We start from the raw sequence: 25,871 nt of genomic DNA on the forward strand, positions 1-25,871 counted from the left end.
AGGTTCCAACATAAGAGGATCAGGCCTAGTGCGGCGACGGATCAGTATATATACGTAGCCCCAGAGCCCATCATCTGTCCTTCAATCAATCAATCGAATATGCCTTTCAACAGAGACCACTTACTTATAAGAGACTACTTGCTTATAAGAGACCACTTGATTATGAGAGACCACTTGCTTATGTCAGACTATCTGCTTATGAAAGATTACCTACGTAAAAGATACCAAAACTCCGATTGGATTTGTTTTGGTGACTTTCTAAGTCAAAGATGGAAGTATCAAAGGGAAACGGCGTTGGGGTCTCTCCGTCGTGCAATGTACTCAGCATGACAAACTGAAGCGCTTTTCTAACACCGTGGACGATTCTGTGAAATTTGTAGACATAATAACTTCAAGGGTATATCCAAAGCTATTCCCCCTAAAATCACTCCATGCTCCTTTTTCTTTCCAACTATCACATTCATGTCATTGCTACCCATTCCAACCCTTGCTCCCAATCCGCACTCTCTCCCGGAATCTCTACCAAGTCCGCGAACATTTCCATGTCCGCAAACATCTCCCCACCACCCTGCTCCACCGTGTTCCTCTTCCCCTTCTCCAGCCTCTCTGGCTCCGGCCACCCAATGTGCAAGCACAGATATACCTTATCCACATACATCACTGCGCATTGCTTCACGTTCCCACCTAACGTCCCCTTCAGCCCCTCGACCTCGAAGTCTTCCAACGTCAGCATCGGCACATTGAAGTCTTGCCTGTGGATCCGGGGCCGGCGGTGCAGCCGCAACGCCGTCATCTGGTCTAGTGCGTAGCAGGACCACCAAATACGCTTCCACAGCTTCCGCTTCTCGGGAGTCATGAAACCGCTCCCAGGATACCGGTTCAGGCGCGAGCCGTAGCAGAGAGAAGTGGAAATGCCAAGCCAGTGCCAGGTATCTTTCTCGTGCTTTTCGAGACTACCGCTGCAGCCGAAGGCCATGAGGAGGAGAGACTGGATGACCGTCATGCGATCGGTTTCGCAGTCGAGATCGTAAAGCAACTACCACGGGCATCGTAAGCAATCCGTATCTGTAATATTGTAAATGAATCGACTTACCTTGACCCTGTTGAACAGAACCCGTTGCGCATGCTCCCGACTTGTGAACCCCGCCGCCTCAAGATGCTCTTCTTGCACGAATCCCACACCCGTAAACATGATGGCTTGTAGAAGCATTAAGCTGATCTTCCCCGTCATGCCATCGCCTCGTTGAATCGTCTCTACGACCTTCGACAAGGAGACGGCGGGCACGTGCCAGTGCACGCATTCCATGTAGCACTGCATCAGCTTCTCCCTTAGCCATTTCTCCGGCACTGTCAGCGCCCCTTTCTTGCGGAGATAGGAGATTTCATCCGGACCGAGATCTGGGGAGAGCGGGCGGATGTACGGTGGAAGGTCGGACGTCAAGTTATGGGATGGGTTCATAGGCGGAGGCATTGATGTTGTGGACGCAGAAGAGGTGGTTCCGTAGTCGGTGTCCCGCTCGTAGTCGGACTCTGGGATGACGATTGCACCGCCGAAGCTGGCTGCTGATGAGGAGACTTCGCTCGAGCAGTAGGAGAAGTGGCTCGCGGAGGCGTGAAGCTGCCTTGCTGGAAGTCCGTTTTGGGCCCCTGGTCGTGATGTTCGTAGGTCTGTTAGTCTAGGGCTGTTGACCAGTCCATTTGTGGAATGTGGGCTCTGGATCAATGCATTCTCATGCTCTTCTTGCTGCTTTGCAGCTTTAGACTGCGTTTCGAGTGTGAAAGTCGCCCAGTCGAGTTCAAGAACGACACTGGAGATGTCGAAGCCTTCGTTGGAGGATTCAGAGTCTGAGTCCTTTATGTGTTTATTCGCTCTTCTTTTGGTCTCCAATTAGCCGTGGTTTCTTTCGAGATAATGGGATGAACTTACGGCTTCTCCTTCTTGACCGACATCTCGCACGTGTACCCATCATGCCTGCAATTCGAGCACGGCTGGCCATGTACTGCAGCATCGCACCGCACTTTTCTCTTTCTACAAAATTGGCACGCGAGCGGAGCCCTCTTATTTGCAAACTTCCGCCTTGGGACGCGCATATCTGGCGAGGTTTGCGTCTTCGCTTTTCGCGTGTGCGTGCTAGGACGCACGGGATCAGTGGCCATTTTGGGAAACCTCAGAAGTCGTGATCTCTATTTTTGCTGTTCTTATGGATGAGCTGGAGATGGGCTTCGCGGATTTTCGAGAGATAGCCAAACAGTGAGTAAGCTGGGTGGAACAGCGGTCAGAGATCAATAAACATGTCCCGCAAGGCCTAGATCATCCTCAGCTACTCTTTCGACAAGTCCTTAGTTCCTGACAGCCTTGACATACATTTCTATGTCGTGCTGCTCCATTTACCGTAGTCCCGATGCGCCTGCGGATTAACTTGACCTTCCCAGCGGAGGAGAGCCGTCCGAGTGCAGTGTTTTTTGTCCAATAATGCGAAGCGGTTGGGGCCGAAATCCGAGTTCCAGTCAGTTCCGGCACAGTAAGGGATGGTGTGTGGGGGAGGCCATCGTTAACCAGCCACATTCCAGACCCCGCATATGCTCCCCAACAATGGGCAAGCGCCACTTACTCGAGCAAGTGAGATTACGCGGGGATGGCGAGGTGTGACATTGTGGGGTTGTCTTGCAAGATATTGAGAGAAAGGGTAGAACGGCATCGAGCGCGGATATGTGGATCTAATACATGCAAAGGTTAGGACCACGAAATCCTACCTAGAGCTGGCTAAGTTTACCCCGGAGCATCTTCGTACCGTAGATATATAGACCCAATTGCCCCTCTATCACCCCGCACACGCGTAGTCGCGACTTCACATAACGCGTCCAGATATCTTCAATTGCCAATTTTCTCTCCTGATCTGACAATTTATAATGCCTCCAGCACGACCCAGATTCCAGGACCTGCCTCTCAACAAGGACGATCCGCCATTCTCAGCATGGGGACTGTACGGGAAAAACGACACCCTGGGTACCCTAAATCTCCTTACCCCAGAGGTAGTCGTAGAAGCCGCAAAAGAAATCAGAACGGGCGTCAGGGTTGGATTAGACTTCCCAGTGAACTACCTGGCACACCCGACGCACAATCGGAAAGAGTTCGAGCATAAGATTATCTGGAAGCAACCTCGTGCAGTGCATGATGATGAAGTGAACTTCAACACGCAGGTGAGAGCCCTTTCCAAGATTGATATCGAAGACTCAACGGCTGATGGAGACCAGATTTCTTCCCAGTGGGATGGCTTTGCGCATTACGGGTACCAGAAAGAGATGCTTTGGTATAACGGGAAGACACAGCCTCAGATATCAGGATCGGAAGCCAAAGGAGCAGTTGGAATCGACGGTAGATCTACCCCCTGAATTGAACCTCACTAGACGGTGCCGGGCTGATCAAGATAGCATGGTGTGCTCAGGGCATCGTCGGCCGAGGGATCCTTCTCGACTACTATGCTTGGAGACTAGAGCAGGGGAAACCTTACGAAGTCCTCTCTACCCACGCCATCACAGTAGAGGAGCTGAAGGCCTGTGCCGCAGCCCAAGGTACCGAGCTCAAGGAAGGAGATATCTTGTTTGTCCGATGTGGATGGGCGGCTGTCTACGAGAGACTCTCAGAGGAAGACAAGAACGCTTGGTGCGATATGTCACCAACCAAATGGGCAGGTGTGAAGACATGCGTCGACACCGTGCGATGGTTATGGGAGACTGGATTCAGCGCGGTCGCTGGGGATGCTGGAGGATTCGAGCAGATTCCTTGGCCGAGTAATGCGGAGGGCCTAGGGAAGTATCATCTGCACGAGATCCTGCTTGGAGGATGGGGTATGCCAATAGGTAAATTAACATTCAGTACGAGAGCCTCAAACGGGAAGCTAATAATTGTCGTAGGGGAGATATTCAATCTCGAACGGCTAAGTGAAGAGTGTGCGAAGCAAAAGCGATACTCCTTTTTCTTAGCCAGTGTTCCACTCAACGTACCAAATGGATGTGCTAGTCCTCCAAATATAGTCGCTGTATTCTAGGTATCACAATAAAGTCTTGAACCGGTGAATAGTTTTACTATATTCACTGATTGAGCTGATACAACATCAGATGGATGCAAGCCCCCATCCCAGAGAAAAATCGCAAAAAGCAACAGGCTTTGGTTATTTGGCTTGTGTGTGGGTGTTGCTTCTTAGGAGTGGACACTTGGATGAACCACGGAGGTTGGTGGGTCAATGTTATTTCCAGGTGGACACACTAGCAGTTGTACTCCTAATCCTGGACTGCCACCCACAAGTGAAGGACTTTATGGGAATTTGTTTTGAGTCATTCCAGTATCGTCACACTGTACTACTCTCAGAATTATTGCTAGTTGGGCAGAATAAAATGAACTATATGCCCTCACGCTCCACAGTTCACTCGAAGGAGACTCTGTCCCGGAAGACCAACTACAAAGCACTCGCGACTCGCGCCCTTTAACTCATTCGCCTAGCGTCAGACATGTTTAGTGCACATAATAGAGACACGGACCCGACACTTTCCGTTCAATTCACCGTCCCTGATGTTATCGCAGCCTTTCTTACTCTCACTTTCAGAAGAAAGCGTTCAGAGGTCTTGCGAAATACCGTCATTCAAAAAGAAGCATCTGGAAGGAATTTGAATATGCAAAGATGACAGAATAACGAGTTTGATTGTGATATAAATACAAGAGTCAATCCAATAGACCAAAGAATGCTTGATCAAATCCATTCAAACCCCTGAAAGGCATCCCGAAATGCATCATCGGGCTGATCGGCTGATTCCACGTCAATATACTGACCGCGCCTTCATTTTTATCCCTTCCCACAAATCCTTCATAAATGACACCTTCGTCTTCGTCTTTGTACTCGTATTCCCCCTCGCTGTCTTCTTCTTCATAGTCGTAATCATCGTCCTCTTCCTCCTCCGCATCGTAATCATACGGCTCCCAAACCCATTGGTCGCTCGTCACGCTCGCGCGACCTGAGTTTAGCTTGAGTTTCTCTGGCCTTTTGCGTCTTCAGGATTGTTCAAACCAAAGGCGTCTTTACCTGAGTCCATAACACATGTCCTCCGCATATCTCGCCTGTACTTGCCCTCGTACGCCCCGCCGGCCGTGGCACGATGCAACACAGCGGTGTTGTCCCAGATGGCGACGTCGCCGTTGTTGGCCCAGTGGTGCTTGAAGACGTATTTCGGTTGTGTGGCGTGCGCGATGAGCTCTTGGATGAGCTTTTGACCTTCATCGATGGGCATGCCTTCGATGTGGTGGGTGTAGGCGGTGGCATACAAGACCGGGCGACCGGTAGGCTCGTGAATGGGGACGAGCTTGTGTCGAGCGAGAGGCTCGTCCAGGACGTTTAGGTCTTTGAAAAGGGGAGAGTCGGGGTTGGCGGTCTTGCGGTTGTGGAGGAACGAATGGACACCAACTAAGTCCTTGATCTTCTCCTTTGTCTCCTCGGGGAGATCCTCGTAAGCCTGGCGAGCATCTGCATACTCGGTATGACCTCCTGTGTTTGGTGGTGGAAGCTCGATTGCATTAAGACACGAGACATACGTCCGGCGAGGGTTGAACGAGCCGTCGGCATGCCAGAGAGCGTTGCCTCGGATTGCAGTAGTTCGCTTTTCGTTGCTATTGGTCACCACCTGGTTCTTCTCGTCCAGGTTCGAGATATCAAAGATTTCCGGATATGGCAGAGACCTCATATGTGGGTTGCGGTATTTGCTCTTTTCGACTTCGCCGAAACGGGCGGAGAACTCGATGTGCTCCTTGTCACTGGGGAAGTTTGCGCCCCGTATGACTACCACGCCGTATTTGTGAAGCGTATCTCGTAGCTCAGCAAACGCATCGTCAGAGAGTGGCTTGGATAGATCTAGGCCCTCAACCTCGCATGCAAAGGTTGGGTGCATAGGCTTGATGGTGAAGTAGGTAGCGCTAGGCATGATGAAGGCTGATGAAGGCTGTATGTTTTTGAAAAAAGGTATGGAATGTGAAGGTATTGCGAATTGACTTGTCATTTGCTTTCTCTACTATCTCTCCAATGCCATCTTTTATGTTATTTAGCGGAGTTTCGGTTGACGTCCTGCAGCCCCTCCTTCGCTCGCCACTTGCACCGTTCTGAGTTCCGGCTGCAGAACCGAGCAATTCCGTAGCCCTCAGGTGAGGTAATTCGCCTTTGAACAGCCCAATTCTTGCTGTTCCAACGCCCAAGAACTGAAAGAAACATCCAGACCGGCACCATACCCGCGGAGAGGTTCAGCCCTACCCCAGTCCATTCTCCCGTGCTGCCGACACCCGCTGTGCCCAGACATTCCTTCCAGACTTCCGCGGCCAGGCACTGCCGCATGATCCGCATACATAGTAGACTAAACACGTGCTTGCTACCTGCCCATTCATCCATGCGAGTGGAACTTTGAGTCTTTCGAGGTGCAATGTTGAATGCTTCGGATGTCGCGAAACATAATACTCGCGAGTCGTGCTGGGTCGTTATTGAGGGACAAGTATATGATGTTACAGACTTCCTGGACGAGCATCCGGGCGGTGCTTCGATAATACTGCGGTATGGCGGAAAGGTGCATGATTCCCTCCCTCTCGTGATGCGACCTTACGCTCACTAGTTATAGGATGCCACCGAAGAGTATTTGCCTGTGCATCCCCCAGGCACTATTGAGAGCGAGCTTCCCAAAGGTTCGATATACTTACGCATCCTAGAGAACTCATCTAAATATCCCTAGAGAAACATCTGGGTAGAATCGACCCAGCAACCATAACTTCCCCGTCCGCTCCCCAAACCGATTCGACCCAAAAAGCCAAACCATCACAAGGCACAACACCAATCGCACTATGTCTCAACCTCCACGACCTCGAGAGCGCCGCAAAGAAAGTCCTGACCAAACGTGGCTGGTCATACTACTCCTCTGCCTCCGACGACCTCCTCTCCCACCACGGCAATCTCTCGGATTGGAGCCGTATCACCTTTCGACCACGCGTGCTCCGCAACGTAAAGGCTGTCAGCATGAAATGCAACCTCCTTGGCCACCAAAGCAACCTCCCCTTCTTCATCGCACCCGCCGCTCTCGCTCGACTCGGGCATCCAGACGGCGAAATCTGCCTTGCACGCGGCGCATCTCGCTTCAACATCCCCTACGGCGTCAGCACCGCATCGTCTGTCTCCGCTGAAGACCTCGCGGCATGCATGCAAGAGCAAGCAGCGGGTGGTTGTCTCTGGTTCCAGCTGTATGTGAAGAAAAAGGAGTCGGAGACTAGAGCTTTAATCCGCCGCGCGCGTGCCTTGGGCTTTAAGGCACTTCTGATTACAGTCGATACACCAGTGGTTGGTAAACGCGAGGAAGACGATAGACATAAGGCTGAAGAAGCTCTTGCTGCTGGCGAGGCTACATTTGCGCGCTTGGGAGATAATGTTGCTCTTGGAGAAGACTTTGTTCTTCGTGGCCCGTTCTCTTCGACTCTGGATTGGAATGACTTGGCGTGGATGAAGGAGGAATGGGGCGATGTGGGGCCGATCTGTCTGAAGGGTATTGCTACTGCTGAAGACGCAAAGATGGCATCCGATCTCGGTTTTGAGAACATCTATCTCAGCAACCATGGCGGGCGCCAGCTTGACTCGGTGTCGAGTTCGTTGCGAACACTGCTGGAGATACGCAAGTTTTGCCCCGAGGTCTTTGATCGGTGTCAAGTCTTCGTCGATGGCGGATGCAGAAGAGGAAGCGATGTCCTGAAGGCATTGTGCTTGGGTGCTAAAGCTGTTGGGTTTGGTCGGCCGTTCATGTATGCGCTGAGCGCATATGGAACAGAAGGCGTGTTGAAAGCTATTCAAAGTAAGGGCTTCTTGCGTATTGGTCTTTACGCTAACTAACAGATAATAGTGATAAGCGATGAGCTGGAAACGACTATGCGCCTACTAGGCGTTACGGATCTCAGCCAGCTACGTCCGCATATGGTGAATACTAGGGAGCTAGACGCTTTGATTATGACCGAGCTGCCTGATTTGGACACTCAAAAAGCGAAGCTTTAGAGGTTTCGTTACGGGAGAAGATAAAAGCGAAAGTGCTGATCGGCTGAAAACTAGAATCAGGAGATGGAGATAGATTCACACATCTCAATCATTTAAGCGTATCATCTAGTATCCAATATACTTGCTCAGGTGCTCAAATAAGTTATAGCCTTGTCAACTTGACTCGAAATTCTCGCCTGTAGAGTCCATCACCTTCCCCACCCCAGCAGCCCTTCACCCCCCACTCTCTCTTCTCGCACCTGAGCATCACTCCTCCTGACATTATCGTGCATCAGAAGAGTCACTCTCGTAACCTTCCACTCTCCTCCTACCTTCAATGGCTTTGAACCATGGTTCGGTCGCATCTGAATTACGGATGTTAGGACGTGCAGTTACGCCTTTTGATTGACACTCGGGAAAACATGAAGTGTGAAGGGAGCTTAGCATAGAGAGCTTTGAAGACTTGCAAGAAAAATGGAGAGAATGCAGCAAGAAGTGATGAAACAAACAAGAAGCTGTCTCCCCGTATGGCTCCCTTCATGGTACGACGATGCTGCTTCGAAGCGGCTGCCGCAAAGAGGAAACCAGGCAATCTCAAACTTCCTGATAACAACCTCAAGCACAGATCTCCTGTTACACAAGACGTCATGTGGACAAGTTGAAGCCTGGGGTCGTGCAATCGATGCTCACGGCGTATGGCGAGGCTGTCAAGAGCACCAGACAGCCAATTATGGCGTGTGGCAGTGTACACGCGGGGATCTGAAACTCATGTGCGTTTCAGCTGGTGTGCCTTGGGACGATGGTGTGCAGTTGGCTCGCTGCCGGTTGGTGGAAGGTTGGTGAAGGTCGCCGTCGTGGTATGGTGGGGTTGATGTCAGCTCTTTGGCCCCCGGGTCTCTTTGCTGTGCCCCTCTACTACCTCTCCGCCCTCTACAACCTTGAGAAAGACAATTTAGCTTGATACCCGAACTAGCAGTGTGATTGATCGCAATTGAGCTACTGCAAACGCGCTGCTGATCACGGCGAACCGCGAGTCAGACGCATCACGACCTTCACCCCGCCTCATCAGCTCTCTCCACCACACCTAAACCCAACAACCCTCCACCAACCCCTACATCCACCACTCCCATCACCGCTCCGCACAATGGCCAACCGTTCGAACCGTCCGTCTGCTCTCAATGCGCCCTCAGCCGCTGCGCCATCCCCCGAAGTGGACATCAGCGGCACCGGCGCCAGCTCGAAGGTCACGGCGCGGCTGCCCTCTGGCGAGAGTGTTGAGGTCCTGCTCTACGGCGCGACTGTCATTTCATGGAAGAGCGACGGCGGCAAGGTCGAGAACCTGTGGGTGAGCGATGCGGCGAAGCTGGACGGCACCAAGGCTGTGAGGGGAGGCATACCGGTTGTGTTTCCGGTACGTATGACCACGCGAAGCATGAGTTCCAGGGACATGTATACCGCGTTCATAGCAGTGTCAATGCTAACATATATCTCTGAAATCTTAGGTATTCGGACCTCCTCCGAAAGACCACGCCACCTCAGCGCTCCCGCAGCACGGCTTCGCGCGCACCTCGCGATGGGAGTTCCTGGGCAAGTCGTCGTCTGAAGATGCGCTCGACGCCTCGTCCGTGAAGCTAGACTTTGGCCTCTACAGCTCGAACCTCAGCGATGAGGCGAAGAAGGCCTGGCCGTATGATTTTGGCCTCGTCTACAGCGTCACGTTGAGCAAGGAGGGACTGCAGACGGTCGTGAATGTGCGGAATGAGGGAACAAAGGTGTTTGAGTTCCAGCTGCTGCTTCATACGTACTTAAGGGTCAAGGTAAGACCACGCTCTGCTTCATATAACGATGTGAACGCGTCGGAGTTACGACACGATGCTAATTATGTACTTCTAGGACATCTCCAAGACCACCGTCACTGGCCTCGCAGGCGTGCCCTACGTCGACAAAGTCCTCGATGCGACTACGCATACCCAATCAAGTCCCACACTTTCCATCACTGGCGAGGTCGATCGCGTCTACGCGTCCATCCCACAAGATACCACGACGGTGCTCGAGGACGGGAAGCCGCGATTCGACGTCGTAAGGGACAACGTGGATGATACCGTCGTGTGGAATCCGTGGAAGGAAAAGGCAGCCGCTTTGAGCGACTTTGAGCCAAAGGACGGCTTCCAGCAGTTGCTGTGTGTTGAGGTCGGCTCCGTGCAGGGATGGCAGAAGCTTGAAGCTGGGGATGGGTTCGAGGGAGGACAGCTGATCAAGAGCTTGTTATAGGTGCAGAGTCGATGTGTTTCGTCTAGCTGTGGGCGGGAGAGTGCTTTTGGAACCAGCGGCAGCGAGCAGCTTTATGAGAGGTTCAAAATAGGTGTTAGGTGGATTGGGACGGTTTGGCTGAGGATGGGGGGCTTGGATTACCCTGGGATTGGGAGATGGCTGCTACGGTGTCGACGATTGGATGAGAATGATATCAACTGCACTGAATAGAAGACATACTAGTAGTCTGATCATGCCTGCTCCAGTTTGAAATTAGTATTGAAGCTATAGGTACTGCGGGGGGTGGCAAGCTTCATGGCTGACGTGATGTCAGCTTCATTCTACGACTGTCTGCGAATTGCACTAACGTAGGATGTATAAAGTGCCGTCCCCTATTATAGACATGTCGAGTATCTACGAGCAGTATCCTACATAGGAGGTGAAATATAGCATTCTACATGCAGGCATCTCGTGACCTAGACCCTGCCTCTTCCACAGCTAGCTCTCTCCCCGCCTGCGTCGACCACAATACAACAACCCGGAGCTGTACAACACGACATGCTCATCCTGTCCGCCCGTTCTGCAATGAGGAGTCCGCTGCCATCCAGCCTCCTCATCCGCCACCACCGCCCGCTCGACGCCATCTAGCAGTGGCCGAAGACCGTCAGCGCAGCATGTCGCTCGTCCCATACGTCCCCGCCGAGTCGCGCGAAGTCGTCCTGTGAGCATTGCCATCTCTAGGAGCTTCGAACACTAACAGCATGCAGTCGCCACGGGTCCGCCGTCGTCGTCTTTGACCAGCACTCCAAACAGCTCTCCCTCCGCGCTGCCTCCTCCACCTCCGTCGAGCCGACATCATGTCCCTACTGTCACCGCCCGCTGCGCGATCCCTCTGCCCACGATCCCGATATTCATGACCATGTGCCTCCTTCGAATCTCGAGACTGAGCATGGCTTCGTGAACCCAGCGTACTTTGGCATGCTGCGCCGCAGCCAGCCCGGGTCCACCGAGCCCTCGCGCCCTTCGTCGCCCACCAAGCGCTTGCGCCAGATACCTTTGCCCGGCCGAGAGAGCAGTGGGAGCGCCAGTGCAGCGGCAGAGATGCCTGCGCCGCCAGGAACAGAATTTGTGGAGAGCTCGCCTGCCATGCCATCGCGGGAAGGGGGTATCTCGGCCAAGGCATTCAGTCCAAACTATTTCAAAGATTTCTTCGTCGAAGACAGGGAGCTTGGGAGGGGTGGGAAGGGAGTCGTACTGTTGGTGAGGCATGTGCTGGATGGGGTGCCGTTGGGGCAGTTTGCGTGTAAGAGGGTGCCGGTTGGGGATGATCATGAGTGGTTGGAAAAAGTCTTGATTGAAGTGCAGTTGCTGCAGAATCTTCAACATCAGAACTTGGTATGTTCAGGCCCTTGAGCTGGCCTGTAGCTCTAGGAGGCCCTTGCGGTGGGAAATCGATATGAAACTAACATTAACCAGGTGTCGTACCGCCACGTCTGGCTCGAGGATTACCAAATCTCAACCTTCGGACCTAGCGTCCCATGCGCCTTCATCCTGCAGCAATATTGCAACTCCGGCGACCTACACCATTACGTATTGGGCGGCTCGATGGGTAGAAATGCAATGACTCCTCAGGAACTGAAGGCACGGCTGCGTCGCCGATCAAAAGGTCAACTAGATGTACCAAACGAATTGGGCGGACCACGGCGAATGCACTTCGAAGAGATTTTATCCTTCTTCAAAGACATTACCTCCGGTCTCAATCACTTGCACGCGCACGGCTACATCCATCGGGACCTGAAACCCAGCAACTGTCTTCTCCATGACGATGGCAAACGCCTAACCGTCTTGGTAAGCGACTTCGGAGAAGTTCAGGTTGTCAACGCTACACGCAAGTCTACTGGAGCGACGGGCACCATATCGTACTGCGCTCCTGAAGTCCTCCGGCGCCAGACCCCTAATGGGCCTTTGGGAAACTTCTCCACTAAATCCGACATCTTTTCCCTTGGGATGATCGTCTACTTCATGTGTTTTGGTCGCCTGCCGTACGTTAACGCAGACGGCATTGACGAAGACAACGAGGATCTCGAACTACTTCGAGAAGAGATTACGGGCTGGGCCGGCTTCAACGACGAACACCGAGCTAGACCCGATCTCCCAGACATTCTATACCGCCCTCTCCGACGGCTTCTTTCCCTCGATCCAGCCGAGCGCCCTGGCACAGAAGAGATCCTCCAAGTCTTCAAATCCCCTTCCAAATTTGACGAGATAGGCGGATATGCTGCACCTTCTGGCCTGGAAGAGCTTGGCTCCCGCATATCACTCGCCGATACACCTTCACCAGCTCCAACGAAGCACGCACGGAAAACCTCGAAAGCGACTTTCGTGCGCCCGGGTGCATCAAAGCTCTCCGCCTCTCTTGGGCCTTCTCGTTCACCCAGCCCCGTTAGCCACACCACATTGTCGTCATCTCCGAACACCACACCCCCCGAATCCTCGGTCATGTTGCGCCCGCGGAAATCGATACCAGATGTCGTAGCTCTTCCCCGGCCTCGCTCCCTCTCCCGACCCACGTCTCCTCGCCTCATGCTGCCACCTCCGCCACCCCGCACTCTCTCGGACCGCCTACACCACGCTCTCTCGCACCCGAGTCTCCTCTCGCTCCTCAAGATAATGCTGTTCGTGAGCAAACTAGTCAGTCTCAGCAGTCCGTGCTTCCCGCTCGCGCCGAACCCGAAGGTCGCCTGGCCACTCCTTTGTCTGGCGCTGCTGGACTTTGGGATCGGTATCGATGAGGCCGGGGCGGGTTACTGGAGTAGTGTGGTGCTGGCGGCGGTGCATATTGGTGCTGTACTAGGTGTGGTGAAGTGGGGAGGGGGGCTCTGCGTGAGTCCACGGTGGAGCGATATATGAGACTGCATGGTAATGATAGGGTTGCAAGGCGTTCCGGCGTTTTCAAATTGCGTTTGCGCTTTGCTCGGGGAGTTCGGTACGGTGGCGGTGTCTGAAAAGTTTAGATGGTAGGGATTTTGTCATGATAGCACCTAACTCTATCTGTAACTTTCCCTCTATCACGTCTTCACTCTGCTGATTAGATTCTCGGAGTAAAAATCAATTGTCTCCAATTAAAAGCCCCTCATCCCTCGTCATTGCATAGTAGCGAGTTAGGTCTGTCCGATAATTCTTCCCCAAATCGAAGGGATCCGATTATGTTGACCCTATTCAAGACTATCTCAAAACCCAACTTAAAGCCCATCTCAGTTTCCAGATTAACCATCTAAGATACTCGCCACTGTAAAGCAATTTCCAACCAAACAACTGCTGCTAGATCCGCCGATTTGTACCGCATATTTCTCAACCTGAAAGAGTGTTTGAAGCTAAACGACAGCCGCTGCAAACTTGATGTCCACAAAAGAGGCACGATGATTGAATAAGGTCCTTCCCCACATTGGCACTGCACTAACATTACTATACTTGTTATACTCGCCGCCAGCTTTTACTTACACAAATCCACATAAGGTTAGGACGGGCGGATGTTGGTTTGGATGGCGGAGAGACTTTCCTGCGAAATAGGAGTGCACGAACCACCCTTGCTACTGTCTCATTGAAGGTTTTTGGAGCTGTATGGAGTCTAGTTAGTATTGAGGACCCTACCAGGTATGTCGTGGATGCTACTAACGTTCGTTCATCCTCGGTCAAGTTCGCCTTAGTGTGCTATCTGTTACCACAATCCTTGACTTGCGATGTTCTCAAACGGCTCGATGAACAATAAATACTTAGACTTGATTTTCACTGACGCAAGGCCACGTATCCCATTCCAGGATATGAAGGGTTTGATTTCAGCCCTACACTTCGATTGGCTCTACTTTCAGCATGAGATCGAACTCTCAGCCTTGTAGCCTAGTGCGAACCTCAGCAGTTAGGTAGAAATTAAGCCAAACTTAGCCCCCGCGCACGACTTCTGCATTTCACCCGCTATCTCTTTATCTCAATACCTCTCCTAGGTTGTCTTCAAGAAATGACTGAACTACTCATAGTAACGGGAGGACTTGCATCCGTGTCCCAGTTTCTTGTTTACACTTTCAAGACCGTTACGTTGATCACAGAGTTTTGTAACGACATACGGGACGCTCCAGTCGAATACAATCGGATAAAGCATCGAGTCAGCATTCTCCCAGAGCTCCTAGTCTCACTTCAGGACACACTTTAACAGAACGGCGATGACGAACTCTTGCTATCGTATTTGCGCCTCCTTTCAAGGGACGCAGTCCGGACAGTATATGAGACCATCATTGAACTCCAACGGAAATGCTGTATCACCCAGACTACGAGCGATATGGATATCATGAGTCGGTTCAAATGGATATTGAGAGAGAGCCGAACGGCGGTAAAGATCCTCGGGCGGCTTCGAGATGCCGAAGGTACCCTGTCCACTACTATTCAGCTTATTACATGGTAAGAAAAGCTCCTCGGCAAGCCTCTACCATGCCTTGCCGTGCTGATTCTGCAACAATCGTAACACTTCTGTCAATCACGTGCTGGTTCGCCAAATCGCGAATAATGTTGAGTTGAATCGACGTCTCATACAAACGGCATGTGACCGCACCGAAGGATCATTCTATTCTCAAGATGTGGCATCCCCAGAGCATCAGCCAACTGCATCTAAGCGTATCAAACTAGGTACTACTACGCCATGTTCTTCGAGAATCTCTAGCCGGTATAGATGGAAAATCTTCGCTGCAACCTGAAAGCGTGAAGACTGACTAGTAACACTGCATTAGCTTGCTATTGAGTCTGAAAGTGTAGAGGTTGTAACACTCCTGCTCAACGCCGGCGCCAATCCTAACATGGGTGGCGGTGCGCGGATGTACGTGCCTTGCCCTTCTTCTGAGCGCTCGTTAATTATGTTCATAGCCTTCCCGTCTTCGCCGCTCTTGGTTACAAAGGCCCCACAGAGCGAAAAAATCGAAACCTTCCTCAGCATCCTCCCCTTACGAATTTCGTCGATATCATCCGAGCACTCGTCCAACACTCTGCTTCCGTTCATGAGGTGGTCGAGGGTAAGATGCTGACGATGCTGTACATTGTCCGTTCCCACTACCGTGTCAGCAACACCGCGGACTTTTTCCGAATTTTGATGTCAAAGTCGTATGTCGACTTTGATTCCGCCGATGAGAGAGGAATGTCGGCCCTTTGCAATGCACTAGGGAGCCATGAGGACGAAGGTGCTTTTCCAAGCTGGTGTTCAGATGGCGAGGGTCCTCCCGGATGGAAGGACTCTTCTTCACTTCGCAGCTGAGCTCGCCGACGACGTTGATGTGCTACGAGAGGTTTACGAAAGATACGACGTGCGAGAAGTCAATAGGCAAGACAAGTACGGCTGGTCACCTCTTCACTACAGCATCACCTCGCATTCTCATCGCCCCAGGAACGGTGCTTGTCGCAAAATTAGATATTTCTTAGGCAAGGGCGCAGACTCTTCCGTTAAAGGAGTGGGGCTGATACTTTGTCAAATGGGTCTGCCATTTCACGGAAGTGCAAGAGACGCATACGAACTCAGCAGCGCCTTGGGCCCGGAGTTGCATGCAAAGTTCCTTGAAGCTTTAGAAGTAACTGGAATTCCGGGAGTTGACGACTTAGATAATGAAGCCTTTGAGGACGCAGAGGAGACTCTGCTATAGGCTAGTATATGTGCATGGGGGACCCTATAGAAACTTTTGCTAAACGGATCCGCATATCAGTCTCTTCAATACTCTACGCCATAAATCTTTCCTGGAGTCAGAGAAGGGGCGAAAACGCTCGCATACCTGTGAGCCTGTAATGCACCCACTCAAAGCGAGTAGCCTCACCCCTCGACGACGCCCTCTAGACAATCAGTATAGCAAGAACCAGATTCGAAGTCTTACTACGAGCGAACCACTTGCCTCAATACCGCCTTCTCTCCTTTCTCGTAGAGATCTAAATCTCTCAAAGGCGCAATGTCAAAACCTTCGAGCACAATTTTGCACCAATGATACAGCAAGCAACTGAAGTCCGATAGCCGACTGCTCTAGATTCTATTATATCTTAAGCGCTTGCACGAAGCCTGCGAGCTGCTCAATCGAGCCATCGCGTCCACATCATGGAGTTGTGGTAGCCTAAGAGAAAAGAATCTGGACAGCACGTCCGCATCTGATGCAACTACGTTGATCTATGTACATGAAAAGAAAGCTCTGCCTGGATATGGGATGTTTGCATGTTTTTCGTCACTTTGGCACTTGCGTCAAGGCTTGTGTAACGTTTGATCACTGTCCACTGGACTGGAAAACTACCGGGTCTCGTGCGCGTGGGCAATCAAAAATGAGGGCTTCGAAGAGGAATCTGCTAACGAATTGCTTCTCACAAACCGTTCTCTTCCTTGCACACCCACCGGCGTGGTGCCTTTGCCAGGGAGGAGCGGCAAGGCTACGGCAGGCGCATGACACCTTGTATATCTCACCTTCCGCCAGACCTCTCCTTCTTCTCTACATCCTCATCCTCATCATGAAATACAACACGTACAGTCTTTACTCTTTCCTGTTACGTGACAACCTTTCTTTTATACGGCGTCAGAAGAGGTTACGTCTCCGTTCGATTGGCTCGAGCAATTGATTGCGCCAAACGCATAGCTGCAAACCAAACCACAAGTTCTTGATATATCAGCAGTTCGTGCCTCTCACAGCATGCTGCATCTAAATCATCCTTCGAGCATAGACTCACATCAAGCGCTGAATATGAACATGCACACATTGGATGAGTGCTGTGACGGCGTCGAGCCGACTGAGCACCCACTGATTCTCGGATACGACCCTGATCTCTACGCCGGAATAGGGTTGAACGTCGCCCTATTAGCTCCACCATTATCCGATATCCCTTTGACGAAGGCTAAAATCTTCCAACCTCCTTCCGCAGATGACACTCCAAGGAGCCTATTCACGCACCACGCTTTAGAGCACACGGTCCTGTATTGCCATACCCGTGCGCATCGTCATGTGCGTCGCTTCGTCACCGATCCCCGGGAGATACTCATCTACGCGGATGGCTCATGTCCTGATCAGAGCGATGCAGCCGCCTCGGCCAAACTCACTGCCGGTTGTGCCTTCGTTTTCAAACCCCCTCCATACCCAAGAACCAGCTGCCAATTCCGGCTCGAAAATAAGGGCCCTACCGGCGAAGAGCATCCACAGACCAAGAACCGTGCCGAGCTTCGCGCTGTCCTTGGAACCCTTGGGTATCGTCAGTGGCATGGAGAGGGTTGGCACAAGATAGTCATTGCTACTGACTCGGAATACGTTGTACTTGGTGCCACTAAGAGAATCGACGACTGGGCTCAAGGAGGATGGAAGACTGAGGCCGATAACCCAGTCGAAAATGTTGATCTGTGGAAGATGCTACTTGCGGAGATCAACTACTTTGCGAGCAATGGTGTTGAGGTGGCATTTTGGCGCATTCCCAGGTCGCTCAATATGGCGATTGGCCCGGCAGAAGAGGCGGCAAAGGGGAAGGAGAGGACTAAGTACGAAAACATTAGCGGATTTGGCGTTTGATGCATACCTCCGTCCATTGGGCCAAATTTGACGGAGACTATTGAAAGGAATTAAAAGGGCGTCAGAAAACTATCGTACTCAATATCTCTGGGGCATCGCTATCCTAGAGTGAGCATCTTATGCACCTTTGGCGTTAGGAAGGAGTCACGGAAGTGTAGGTACGAAGTAGTCCTTGCTCCGCTCTCATTGGTCAATATACGATTAGTCATTAGCGCTCAGCCTAAGAGCCTTGTCCACCGCAACTCAAAGGCGTGACCCGTTCAATGCACTCCCTCATCATAGATGCATTTGTTCCGAGACTTCCAAAGACCCCCGCGCAATAACATGTAATCCTGGAGCCATCGGAATGTCACGACCGGCTCTCACAGCACCCCAGCCTCAGCCTCAGCCGCCACCTGCGCCTGATTTTCACCAGTACGCTTGTCTACGCTGTAGGTCACGCCGTGTGAAGTGCGACAAGATTCTCTTTGGATGTGCCAATTGTGCCAGTCATGGAACACAGTGTGTCTACTCATCACGCCGTCCCCGGAAGCCTCGAAAAATTGTACAAGATCAACCGACAACCAAAAGGCCGTTACTACCAGCTTCAACTTCTCCGCCAGTATCTCAGGACACCAACGAATTTCGAGCCGAGCTTTTAGGTACTGATCGGCTCTCTGAACGCTTTCTAGCGGCTTGTGAGCAGAGCGATGACGAGTGCGACGACGCCGTTATCCCTCGGGAGCTGAACGATGCGACGTTCAGGGTCAAAAACGATACCACCAATTCGGATCGTGGCAGATTGTTTGTCGGTCCGCAAGGCAAGTCTCGTTATATCAACGGTGAGAAGGTCAAGCAAGTAGCCTATCTCGAGACAGTCCTTTCAATTGAACCATGTGAAAACCAACACGAAATCGTGGAGCCGGCATCGCTGAATCGGAGCGACAATCTGAATGCGACATCACTATTGACTACATTACACGGAAAGCGAGATCTGCACACGTGCCATCCACCCGCTGAGATCATGCATGTAATTTGGGACTACTACTGCCTCAACGTGGATGTCATGGTGAAAGTGCTGTATAAGCCCGCGGTGCACTCCCTAGTCATGCGGGCTTCGAAAGACCTGCCTTCCGTCCATTCTGCCACTGAAGCACCTCTCCTCTTCTCTATTTGGTACGTGCCATTATTAAACGGTGCCATGGACCTAGGGAGTTACGTTTGATATCTGCAATCGAGGTGCTGACTATTTGAACAGGCTTGCCACCGCTACTTCTATGTCCGCTGAAGAGTGCTGGAAACTACATGGAGAAAAAAGAGGAGCTCTTATTCGTAAATACAGATGCGCGCTTGAAGAATCCCTTGCGGAAGCAGGGTGGATGACTACTCAAGATATCCTTGTTCTCCAAAGCCTCACGCTCTACCTGGTAAGCTATCCCCACGTCGGTTTCCCCCAGGAAATTGATACCCATAGACGGCGCCTTAGAGCCTTCTCGTGATTGACTCTCCGTGAAACGCTATGGCGTGCTCTCATCCCATCACTGCTGCTCCGGCATGGGGGCTGGCGATTAGTGTCTGTTTCTGACGCTCTCAGGTCTTCGCTTCTGCGAACTCGCGTTCCACATGGATATTGAATGGAATTGCTCTCAGTCTCGCCCAAGCGATGGGCATGCACTCGGATAGCTCGTCATTCTCTCTGAGCGCGATTGAGACTGAAGTCCGTCGCCGTATCTGGTGGATACTGTGTCAAACAGATGTTCGAGTCTCAGAGAATTGCGGCCTGCAGTCTCATGTGCCCTTCACTATGGACACCGAGCTTCCTATGAATATCAACGACTCGGACCTCATTTCAGCCAACGAGAAGTCCCTTAGTTCACGTAATCACTTCACGGAAAATACGGTGAGCCTCGTTAAGATTGAGATGACGCGGACTAAGCTACAGTTCATTCGCTCGACGATGAGCACAGAGGAGAAAGAGAAATTAATACGAGATCAGCTGCAAAGATACGAAGACACGTATCTCAAGTACTACGATGGGCATTTGGAGCTCCACCGTCTCTACTATCTCGGAACTCGGCTTATAATGGCCAGACTCTGGAAGATGATACATGATGCTACAGACCGCAGATCGGATGACGAAAGCCTTCAGGAGCCGCTAATCTTATGGAACTCGGATGTACTGGAGATGGCGCATCAGTTGCCATGCAAATACCGACAACACGGCTGGTTCTTTCGTTGCAAATTTACGCAATGGCATGCCGCGGCCTACCTTTTGATCCAAATGTGTAAGCACACCAAAGGACCTGCCGTGGACCGCGCTTGGGAAGTCCTCGATGTTGCATTCGCCGACTGGCATGAAGATCTGATCTCACGGAATCCAGAGGATTTTGGGCAGCTCAGCAATACCGTCAAGGCCTTGTGGCAGCCTTTGTTGCGACTCCGTGAGCGTGCCCGGGATATCAGAAGACAAGCACTAGAATCGCGAGCATATTCAGTGTCGACTAATACGCCGTCAGCACTCAGCACAGGACATGAGGCCAGCAACTCGACACCTGAAGATCTTCCACAGTCAATCCAGCTAGAAGATGGTCCGATAGGCGACCCATTCTTCGGTTCGGTTGAAGATTTGTACAAGGAGATGAACTGGGAACAGCTTGATGATTGGGTGCAGAACTTTCAAGAAGGCCTCGACCAACAAAATATACCGTACAAAGACACGGATGTGATGGGAGCTCTAAATTGGTGGTAGTAAAAGTGTGGATCGAAAGGCAGAACGGCTCCTGAAGCCGGACAGCTTGTCTGGAGATTACGGGAACCATCATCCGCGCTCGCTGTTTCGCTGTTTGGCTCGTTTTCGAACCACTAAGAACCCCAGACAGAAGACGCTATGTTAGTAAACATAGACGACGATTCCTCAGCCGAACCCCAAGATGGCTAGCGTCTTCGCTCTTTCCTGGCCAATCACAATGCAGACGCACTTTCACGACCTGATCAAAAGCACCTCTAAGAATCAATCCCTTTTTGTCTATTCGTATCAGAAACACTTCCCTTAAACATCTCTTCTTGCCGACGACCGTCTTGGCGCACTTAAAAGCCGCATTCGACAATCTCGAGCTCCACCGCACCAACCATGATCACTGAAGAAAAGCTCGAACCTTCCCCACCGCCCTCAACCTCTCCATCACAGTTGGAGGCCATGGAAGGTACCGAGAAAACTGTTGAAGACCCCAATCTCATCGATTTTGCCGGCCCGGAGGATCCTTACAATGCGCTCAATTGGCCCTTCAGGAAGAAAGTGAGGGTCACCATGCTCTACAGCTTCTGTACCATGGGCGCGACGTGGGCAAGCACCGCGTGCGTCTCCTCGAACTCCGAGACTTTCAAATATCGCTAATCCGTGCAACAGCTACAACTCTGGAATCGTGGAGATAGAGATGCATTTCCATGTGAGCTCCGAGGTCGCACTTTTGGGAATGTCACTCTACCTTTTCGGGTATGTTCAAAGCCTGTTGTACCTAGTCCAATGTTCGAAGCTTATGCACGATTTAGCAATGCGTTTGGTCCTTTCCTCTGGGCACCAATGTCCGAGGCCTACGGTCGCAAGCCCTCTGTTTTGATCCCTCTCTTCGGCCTTGCCCTCTTTTCGTTCGCATCCGCAACTGCTAAAGACATACAAACACTTTTCATCACTCGTTTCTTCGGCGGCGTGTTTGGATCAGCTCCGCTTTGCAACGTTGGCGGCGTGATAGCAGACATATGGCCGCCGACACACAGGGGCCCTGCGCTTCTTATGTGGGGTTTGTCGGTCATTATTGGACCACTGATTGCCCCCATTGTCGGAGGAGCTTTAGTGATAAGTATGCCGACCGTTGGTTGGAGGTGGACTGAATACGTGAGTCCGCTTGCGAAGGAGCATTATAGATTGCTGGCTTATACGCATGCCGCCAGGTCACCGGTATCATTCTGGCCGTCGCTATCTCTGCCAGTATCGTATGGGTAGACGAAAGCTACCCTCCCGTTCTTCTTGCAAGTAAAGCCAACCACATTCGATTCGAAACCAAGAATTGGGCAATCCACTCCAAAAGCCAGGAGGCGGGAACATCGTTCAAAGAGCTGTTTCGCAAGTACTTCATCGTACCCTTTGAGATGCTGGTAGATCCCATCGCCTTTATTATCAACCTTTACGCTGCCTTTTGCTATGCTATCATCTATCTGTGCGTCATCCACCCATATCTATATGCCTTGCTAATGAAAATGTAGCGCTATTCCAACTTTGCCATATGAATTCAACCAAACCCGCCACTGGAACGCAGTCGTCGGTGCCACGCCCTACACGTCCATCATTATTGGCGTAATTTTTTCCGCGGGCGTGATCTTGTGGGGAGGAATCTACTACAAGAAGCGTTTCATCGCCAATGGAAACAAGATCATCCCCGAAGCTCGCTTGCCACCCATGATGATCGGATCAGTCTTCTTCACCGCCGGACTCTTTATCATGGCCTGGACGTCCAAAGCTAGTATTTATTGGATAGGTTTCTGCGTTGGACTTGCTTGCCTTGGTCTTGGCTTCTTTACGATCTTCCAGAGCTGCCTCGGCTACCTCGTCGACACATACCTTGGGCTGTCTGCGAGCGCCATTGCAGCGAATTTATTCATGAGGAGCATGCTCGCGGGTGCTTTTCCACTGTTTTCTCACGCTTGTAAGTGAGCGATGGAACCCATTTCACGAGGAAGTCTAACACGCGTATGCAGTGTTCACCAACATCGGACTTGACTGGGGGTTGAGCCTCCTCGGATTTTTGGCTGTGGCCATGCTTCCAATTCCCTATGTGTTCTACATCTTTGGCCGGCGAATTCGCGCAGTGGGCAAGCATTCGAAGAAGACTTTTGTTCCCTGAGTTTTTCACTCATCTCTCCCGTTCAATTCTATCCGATGACCCGGGGTTCCGGAAGGGAAATTTGAGGCTCCCGCGGTTCGGTAGCTTGATGTGCATTCATGGTTGATAGTGGTCTCCAGCGATCATCAACAACCTAATCTTGCATAGAGTAGAAACGTGAAAGGGAGTCTTGACTCGCGCGCAAGCACGGCTCTAGCATTAGTGGCTGAAAGAAGAGGCGTACAAAATCAAGTTCGAAATGTTAAGAACTGTAAATTTAACTATGATCAGTGATCTGGCCTTGAAGATGAATGGGTTTGAGCACAGATTCCAAGTCAGCACCGCGACCCCAGGTTGCGCCAGTCTTTGCACGAATGTTAACATGAACTCGAGATATTAAACCACGCACGGTTGCAGCACCCAGTCCTCTACTAAACCTGCGGCTATAATAGCTCACTATATACATATATTAATGGCACCAATCTAAACTAGGAGAGTCTCGAGCGGCGTTACGATTAGGTTAGAGTTGGCTACTATTCATTCAATCAACGGCAATAGCCTTTCCATTCCCTTCCTAATTACGTAGCAAGGATATATCTACGTAACGCCCGCGGGCAAACTGTTACTTTATGTAACCAAATATCTATTATATTTTTTATCGGATAAACGGCGTTAATATTAAATTAATTAGACCTCCTAATATTGCTTTAATTAAGCCTTTTCTAGATAACCAATTAATTATAGCAATATACTAAGACTCTAATTAATTTAATTAATCTATTAGTTTTAGTAATTAAAGCTTAGCTTTAGTTATAGTTTTTTTCTAAAAATATTCTAGCTATATTAGCGTAACTAACTTCTATATATATATATAGTAATATTATTATATATATAAAAACGGTATATAGTTAGAAAATCTAGTATAAACCTAATTAGTTACCGAAAACTATACTTATAGACTATTTCTAGTAATTTAGTAGTATAAACTATTATATAATCCCTTTCTACTAACCTACTAAAGCTGCACCCGCCTTTTTTAGCCTTAAGTTAAGTATTATTATATATAACGTATTCTACTACTAAGCCGGCTAAACTACTAAGCCGGCTACTTTTCCTTAGTATAACTAATACTATATGCGCGCAGTTAATTTATTCGCAACTAGCTATAGAACTTATATATAATATACTTAAATTAGATTTAGAAGAAGCTTCTTAATCCTTTTTATATATACGCGTATTATACCTAGCCTTTTTATAGTTTCTATAGCGCTGTTAAGCTAGTAGAGCCCTATTTACACTATTTCTACTACCTACCTTTTTCCGTGGATTAGATGTTCTAGACACTTTAGCAGCTATATATAACGCTGCTGTACTATATTCTATTATACTACTAGTCTAGATTTGCTTTCTTTTACAACCTTTACGCTTAGTTATCTCTATTAGTTACTCTTTAAGTTCTTTAACCCGGGCTTTAATAAGTATATTTTTATATAGCATTTCTTTAGCTTCTTTAATAAGCTTTAAAAAGCCTTTTTAGGCAGTTATTAGTAACCGTATAAAGGAATTACTTACTAGCCTTAACTATAATCTAAATTCGTATATATTACTTAGGATTTTTAATTACTATAGTGTTTCTAGTAGAGGTGCTAGTAGTAGGGTTTATAACCGTATATTAAGGCGATTAAGAACTACCTGCGCGTTAATAGGAACTAATCTAAAGGCCTTAAAGGCCTTTTTACAGTTCTTATATATAAATACATCGAAAAACGCGTTTTTAAAGGCTAGTAGGAAGCCTTTTTTATTAATATAGTAGACGCGTCGGCGTGCTAAGTTTTATATATATTAAGAGTACTTTAGCTTTAATAGCAAGAAGTATACTATATTAAGTAGCTAAAGTATATATAATAAATGCGCAGGTATATAGAGGGTAAGAATTTATTATTTAATATAATAATCCTTAAAATCTTAGTTAAAGTGGCTTTTATAGCCGTCTAAAATTAGTAACCTATATAACCCCACCTAACGCGCCTTTATATATATATTAAAGTGCTTTAACTACTTAAAACTAAGCTTATTATTAGTCTAGCCGTTTTTAGAAATAGAGAGCTTCTAATTATATAGTATCTCTGCTTTTTTATACTATATAGAAATATAAACGCGTTTTTTATAAATAATAAATAGTAGGGTTGTATATCCGGCAGCGCAGATACTCTAGATAACTATAACCTACTCTTAGTTGCCTAGTTAAATAAGATTAGGCCTTATATATCTTTTTAAACCTGTAATAACCTTTATTATACTAATTATACCTATTTAAAAGCTAGTTTTATTAAAGTTGTAGATATTATCTAGGTAAATACTATACTTAGCTATAGTCTTTTATATAAAAGTAAACTATATATTAATAACCTTTAGGTTTTCCTAGAGTATTCTTTAGTAGTTCTTTACCCGATTAAAAGCTATTTTAAGCTCCTTTATATAAGATATAAACTGTTAAGTCTAGTTCTTACCTACTAGTATTCCACTATACGCAGCTAGTACTTTATCTACTATATCTACCACCTTATATAACTAGGGCGCAAATCCTCGCAAGTCTAGGTTAAGGATATATCGTATAATTATATACTTTTCGGTCGCAGTAAGCTTTAGGCAGTTTAGTTGTAATTAAGGTTAAAATATAATTCTATAGAGCCGATTAGAGAGCCGCTAATATTATACGTTAAAGGCTGCTGCAGCGCGTTATATAGTCCTAAATTAACTAGAGGTAAAGGCTTAAAACGCGAGATTAATACTACCTTTTTACTAAAATAGATAATCGCTGCGTTATTAATATATTACTGTGTAAATATAGTATTAGTTATACTAAGAAAAAGTAGCCGGCTTAGTAGTTTAGCCGGCTTAGTAGTAGAATACGTTAGTATTAAAATTCCGATAAAAAATTTAGAAAACTAAATATACTATAGATAATCGTTTTTTTACTAAATATTTTTCTAAGGTAATAGTAAAACGCCTTTTCTATTATCTTTATACCTACTAAAGGCTTTTTTTTACTATTAGTAAAAGGTTAAAAAGGGGCTTAAAGTATAGCGCTTAAATATTCTAATTTCTTTCCTTATTTTTTATATTTTATTAGTACGGGCTCTTTTAGTAGCTATTTAAGT

The 25,871-nt window shown here is 49.1% G+C and overlaps 11 protein-coding genes across 11 annotated transcripts; 8 read left to right on the top strand and 3 right to left on the bottom strand.

The window, feature by feature from the left end:
- Positions 1 to 365: 365 nt before the first annotated feature.
- BDZ99DRAFT_551725 (uncharacterized protein) lies at positions 366 to 2,157 on the bottom strand (the record flags this gene model as incomplete). Its single annotated transcript, XM_033727034.1, has 3 exons — positions 366 to 1,036; positions 1,094 to 1,682; positions 1,928 to 2,157. The coding sequence occupies 3 exons, from the start codon at positions 2,155 to 2,157 to the stop codon at positions 461 to 463; spliced, it is 1,395 nt and encodes a 464-aa protein (XP_033569309.1). The 3' UTR covers positions 366 to 460.
- A 670-nt stretch (positions 2,158 to 2,827) lies between these two features.
- BDZ99DRAFT_428872 (uncharacterized protein) lies at positions 2,828 to 4,075 on the top strand. The gene is made up of 4 exons (XM_033717201.1): positions 2,828 to 3,201; positions 3,256 to 3,376; positions 3,433 to 3,861; positions 3,916 to 4,075. The coding sequence occupies exons 1-4, from the start codon at positions 2,911 to 2,913 to the stop codon at positions 4,047 to 4,049; spliced, it is 975 nt and encodes a 324-aa protein (XP_033569310.1). The 5' UTR covers positions 2,828 to 2,910; the 3' UTR covers positions 4,050 to 4,075.
- A 605-nt stretch (positions 4,076 to 4,680) lies between these two features.
- Positions 4,681 to 6,011, bottom strand: BDZ99DRAFT_469085 (alpha-ketoglutarate-dependent 2,4-dichlorophenoxyacetate dioxygenase). The gene has a single exon (XM_033721417.1). The coding sequence runs from the start codon at positions 5,968 to 5,970 to the stop codon at positions 5,017 to 5,019; it is 954 nt and encodes a 317-aa protein (XP_033569311.1). The 5' UTR covers positions 5,971 to 6,011; the 3' UTR covers positions 4,681 to 5,016.
- A 78-nt stretch (positions 6,012 to 6,089) lies between these two features.
- On the top strand, positions 6,090 to 8,198 carry BDZ99DRAFT_428877 (putative mitochondrial cytochrome b2). The gene is made up of 4 exons (XM_033717202.1): positions 6,090 to 6,600; positions 6,652 to 6,715; positions 6,763 to 7,866; positions 7,915 to 8,198. The coding sequence occupies exons 1-4, from the start codon at positions 6,460 to 6,462 to the stop codon at positions 8,061 to 8,063; spliced, it is 1,458 nt and encodes a 485-aa protein (XP_033569312.1). The 5' UTR covers positions 6,090 to 6,459; the 3' UTR covers positions 8,064 to 8,198.
- Positions 8,199 to 8,948: 750 nt separating this feature from the next.
- BDZ99DRAFT_469088 (galactose mutarotase-like protein) lies at positions 8,949 to 10,525 on the top strand. The gene is made up of 3 exons (XM_033721418.1): positions 8,949 to 9,453; positions 9,545 to 9,859; positions 9,936 to 10,525. The coding sequence occupies exons 1-3, from the start codon at positions 9,187 to 9,189 to the stop codon at positions 10,311 to 10,313; spliced, it is 960 nt and encodes a 319-aa protein (XP_033569313.1). The 5' UTR covers positions 8,949 to 9,186; the 3' UTR covers positions 10,314 to 10,525.
- Positions 10,526 to 10,831: 306 nt separating this feature from the next.
- On the top strand, positions 10,832 to 13,648 carry BDZ99DRAFT_469089 (kinase-like protein). Its single transcript, XM_033721419.1, has 3 exons — positions 10,832 to 11,013; positions 11,060 to 11,687; positions 11,769 to 13,648. Exons 1-3 carry the CDS (start codon positions 10,967 to 10,969, stop codon positions 13,200 to 13,202), a joined length of 2,109 nt encoding a protein of 702 aa, XP_033569314.1. The 5' UTR covers positions 10,832 to 10,966; the 3' UTR covers positions 13,203 to 13,648.
- Positions 13,649 to 15,210: 1,562 nt separating this feature from the next.
- BDZ99DRAFT_469090 (uncharacterized protein) lies at positions 15,211 to 16,132 on the top strand. The gene has a single exon (XM_033721420.1). The coding sequence runs from the start codon at positions 15,503 to 15,505 to the stop codon at positions 15,968 to 15,970; it is 468 nt and encodes a 155-aa protein (XP_033569315.1). The 5' UTR covers positions 15,211 to 15,502; the 3' UTR covers positions 15,971 to 16,132.
- Positions 16,133 to 17,200: 1,068 nt separating this feature from the next.
- BDZ99DRAFT_355934 (uncharacterized protein) lies at positions 17,201 to 17,803 on the top strand (the record flags this gene model as incomplete). Its single annotated transcript, XM_033714612.1, has 1 exon — positions 17,201 to 17,803. A coding segment is annotated over one exon (603 nt), but the record flags the coding sequence as incomplete, so codon positions are not given.
- Positions 17,804 to 18,142: 339 nt separating this feature from the next.
- On the top strand, positions 18,143 to 20,831 carry BDZ99DRAFT_577029 (uncharacterized protein). The gene is made up of 3 exons (XM_033728641.1): positions 18,143 to 19,009; positions 19,092 to 19,260; positions 19,428 to 20,831. Exons 1-3 carry the CDS (start codon positions 18,201 to 18,203, stop codon positions 20,580 to 20,582), a joined length of 2,133 nt encoding a protein of 710 aa, XP_033569317.1. The 5' UTR covers positions 18,143 to 18,200; the 3' UTR covers positions 20,583 to 20,831.
- Positions 20,832 to 21,029: 198 nt separating this feature from the next.
- On the top strand, positions 21,030 to 23,052 carry BDZ99DRAFT_455160 (MFS general substrate transporter; the record flags this gene model as incomplete). Its single annotated transcript, XM_033718430.1, has 6 exons — positions 21,030 to 21,187; positions 21,240 to 21,326; positions 21,383 to 21,725; positions 21,782 to 22,047; positions 22,094 to 22,533; positions 22,586 to 23,052. The coding sequence occupies 6 exons, from the start codon at positions 21,030 to 21,032 to the stop codon at positions 22,729 to 22,731; spliced, it is 1,440 nt and encodes a 479-aa protein (XP_033569318.1). The 3' UTR covers positions 22,732 to 23,052.
- A 1,317-nt stretch (positions 23,053 to 24,369) lies between these two features.
- BDZ99DRAFT_401921 (uncharacterized protein) lies at positions 24,370 to 24,543 on the bottom strand (the record flags this gene model as incomplete). Its single annotated transcript, XM_033716261.1, has 1 exon — positions 24,370 to 24,543. A coding segment is annotated over one exon (174 nt), but the record flags the coding sequence as incomplete, so codon positions are not given.
- Positions 24,544 to 25,871: the final 1,328 nt, after the last annotated feature.

This window comes from Mytilinidion resinicola, assembly GCF_010093595.1.
Source record: "Mytilinidion resinicola strain CBS 304.34 unplaced genomic scaffold BDZ99scaffold_33, whole genome shotgun sequence".
Classification (NCBI taxonomy): domain Eukaryota; kingdom Fungi; phylum Ascomycota; class Dothideomycetes; order Mytilinidiales; family Mytilinidiaceae; genus Mytilinidion; species Mytilinidion resinicola.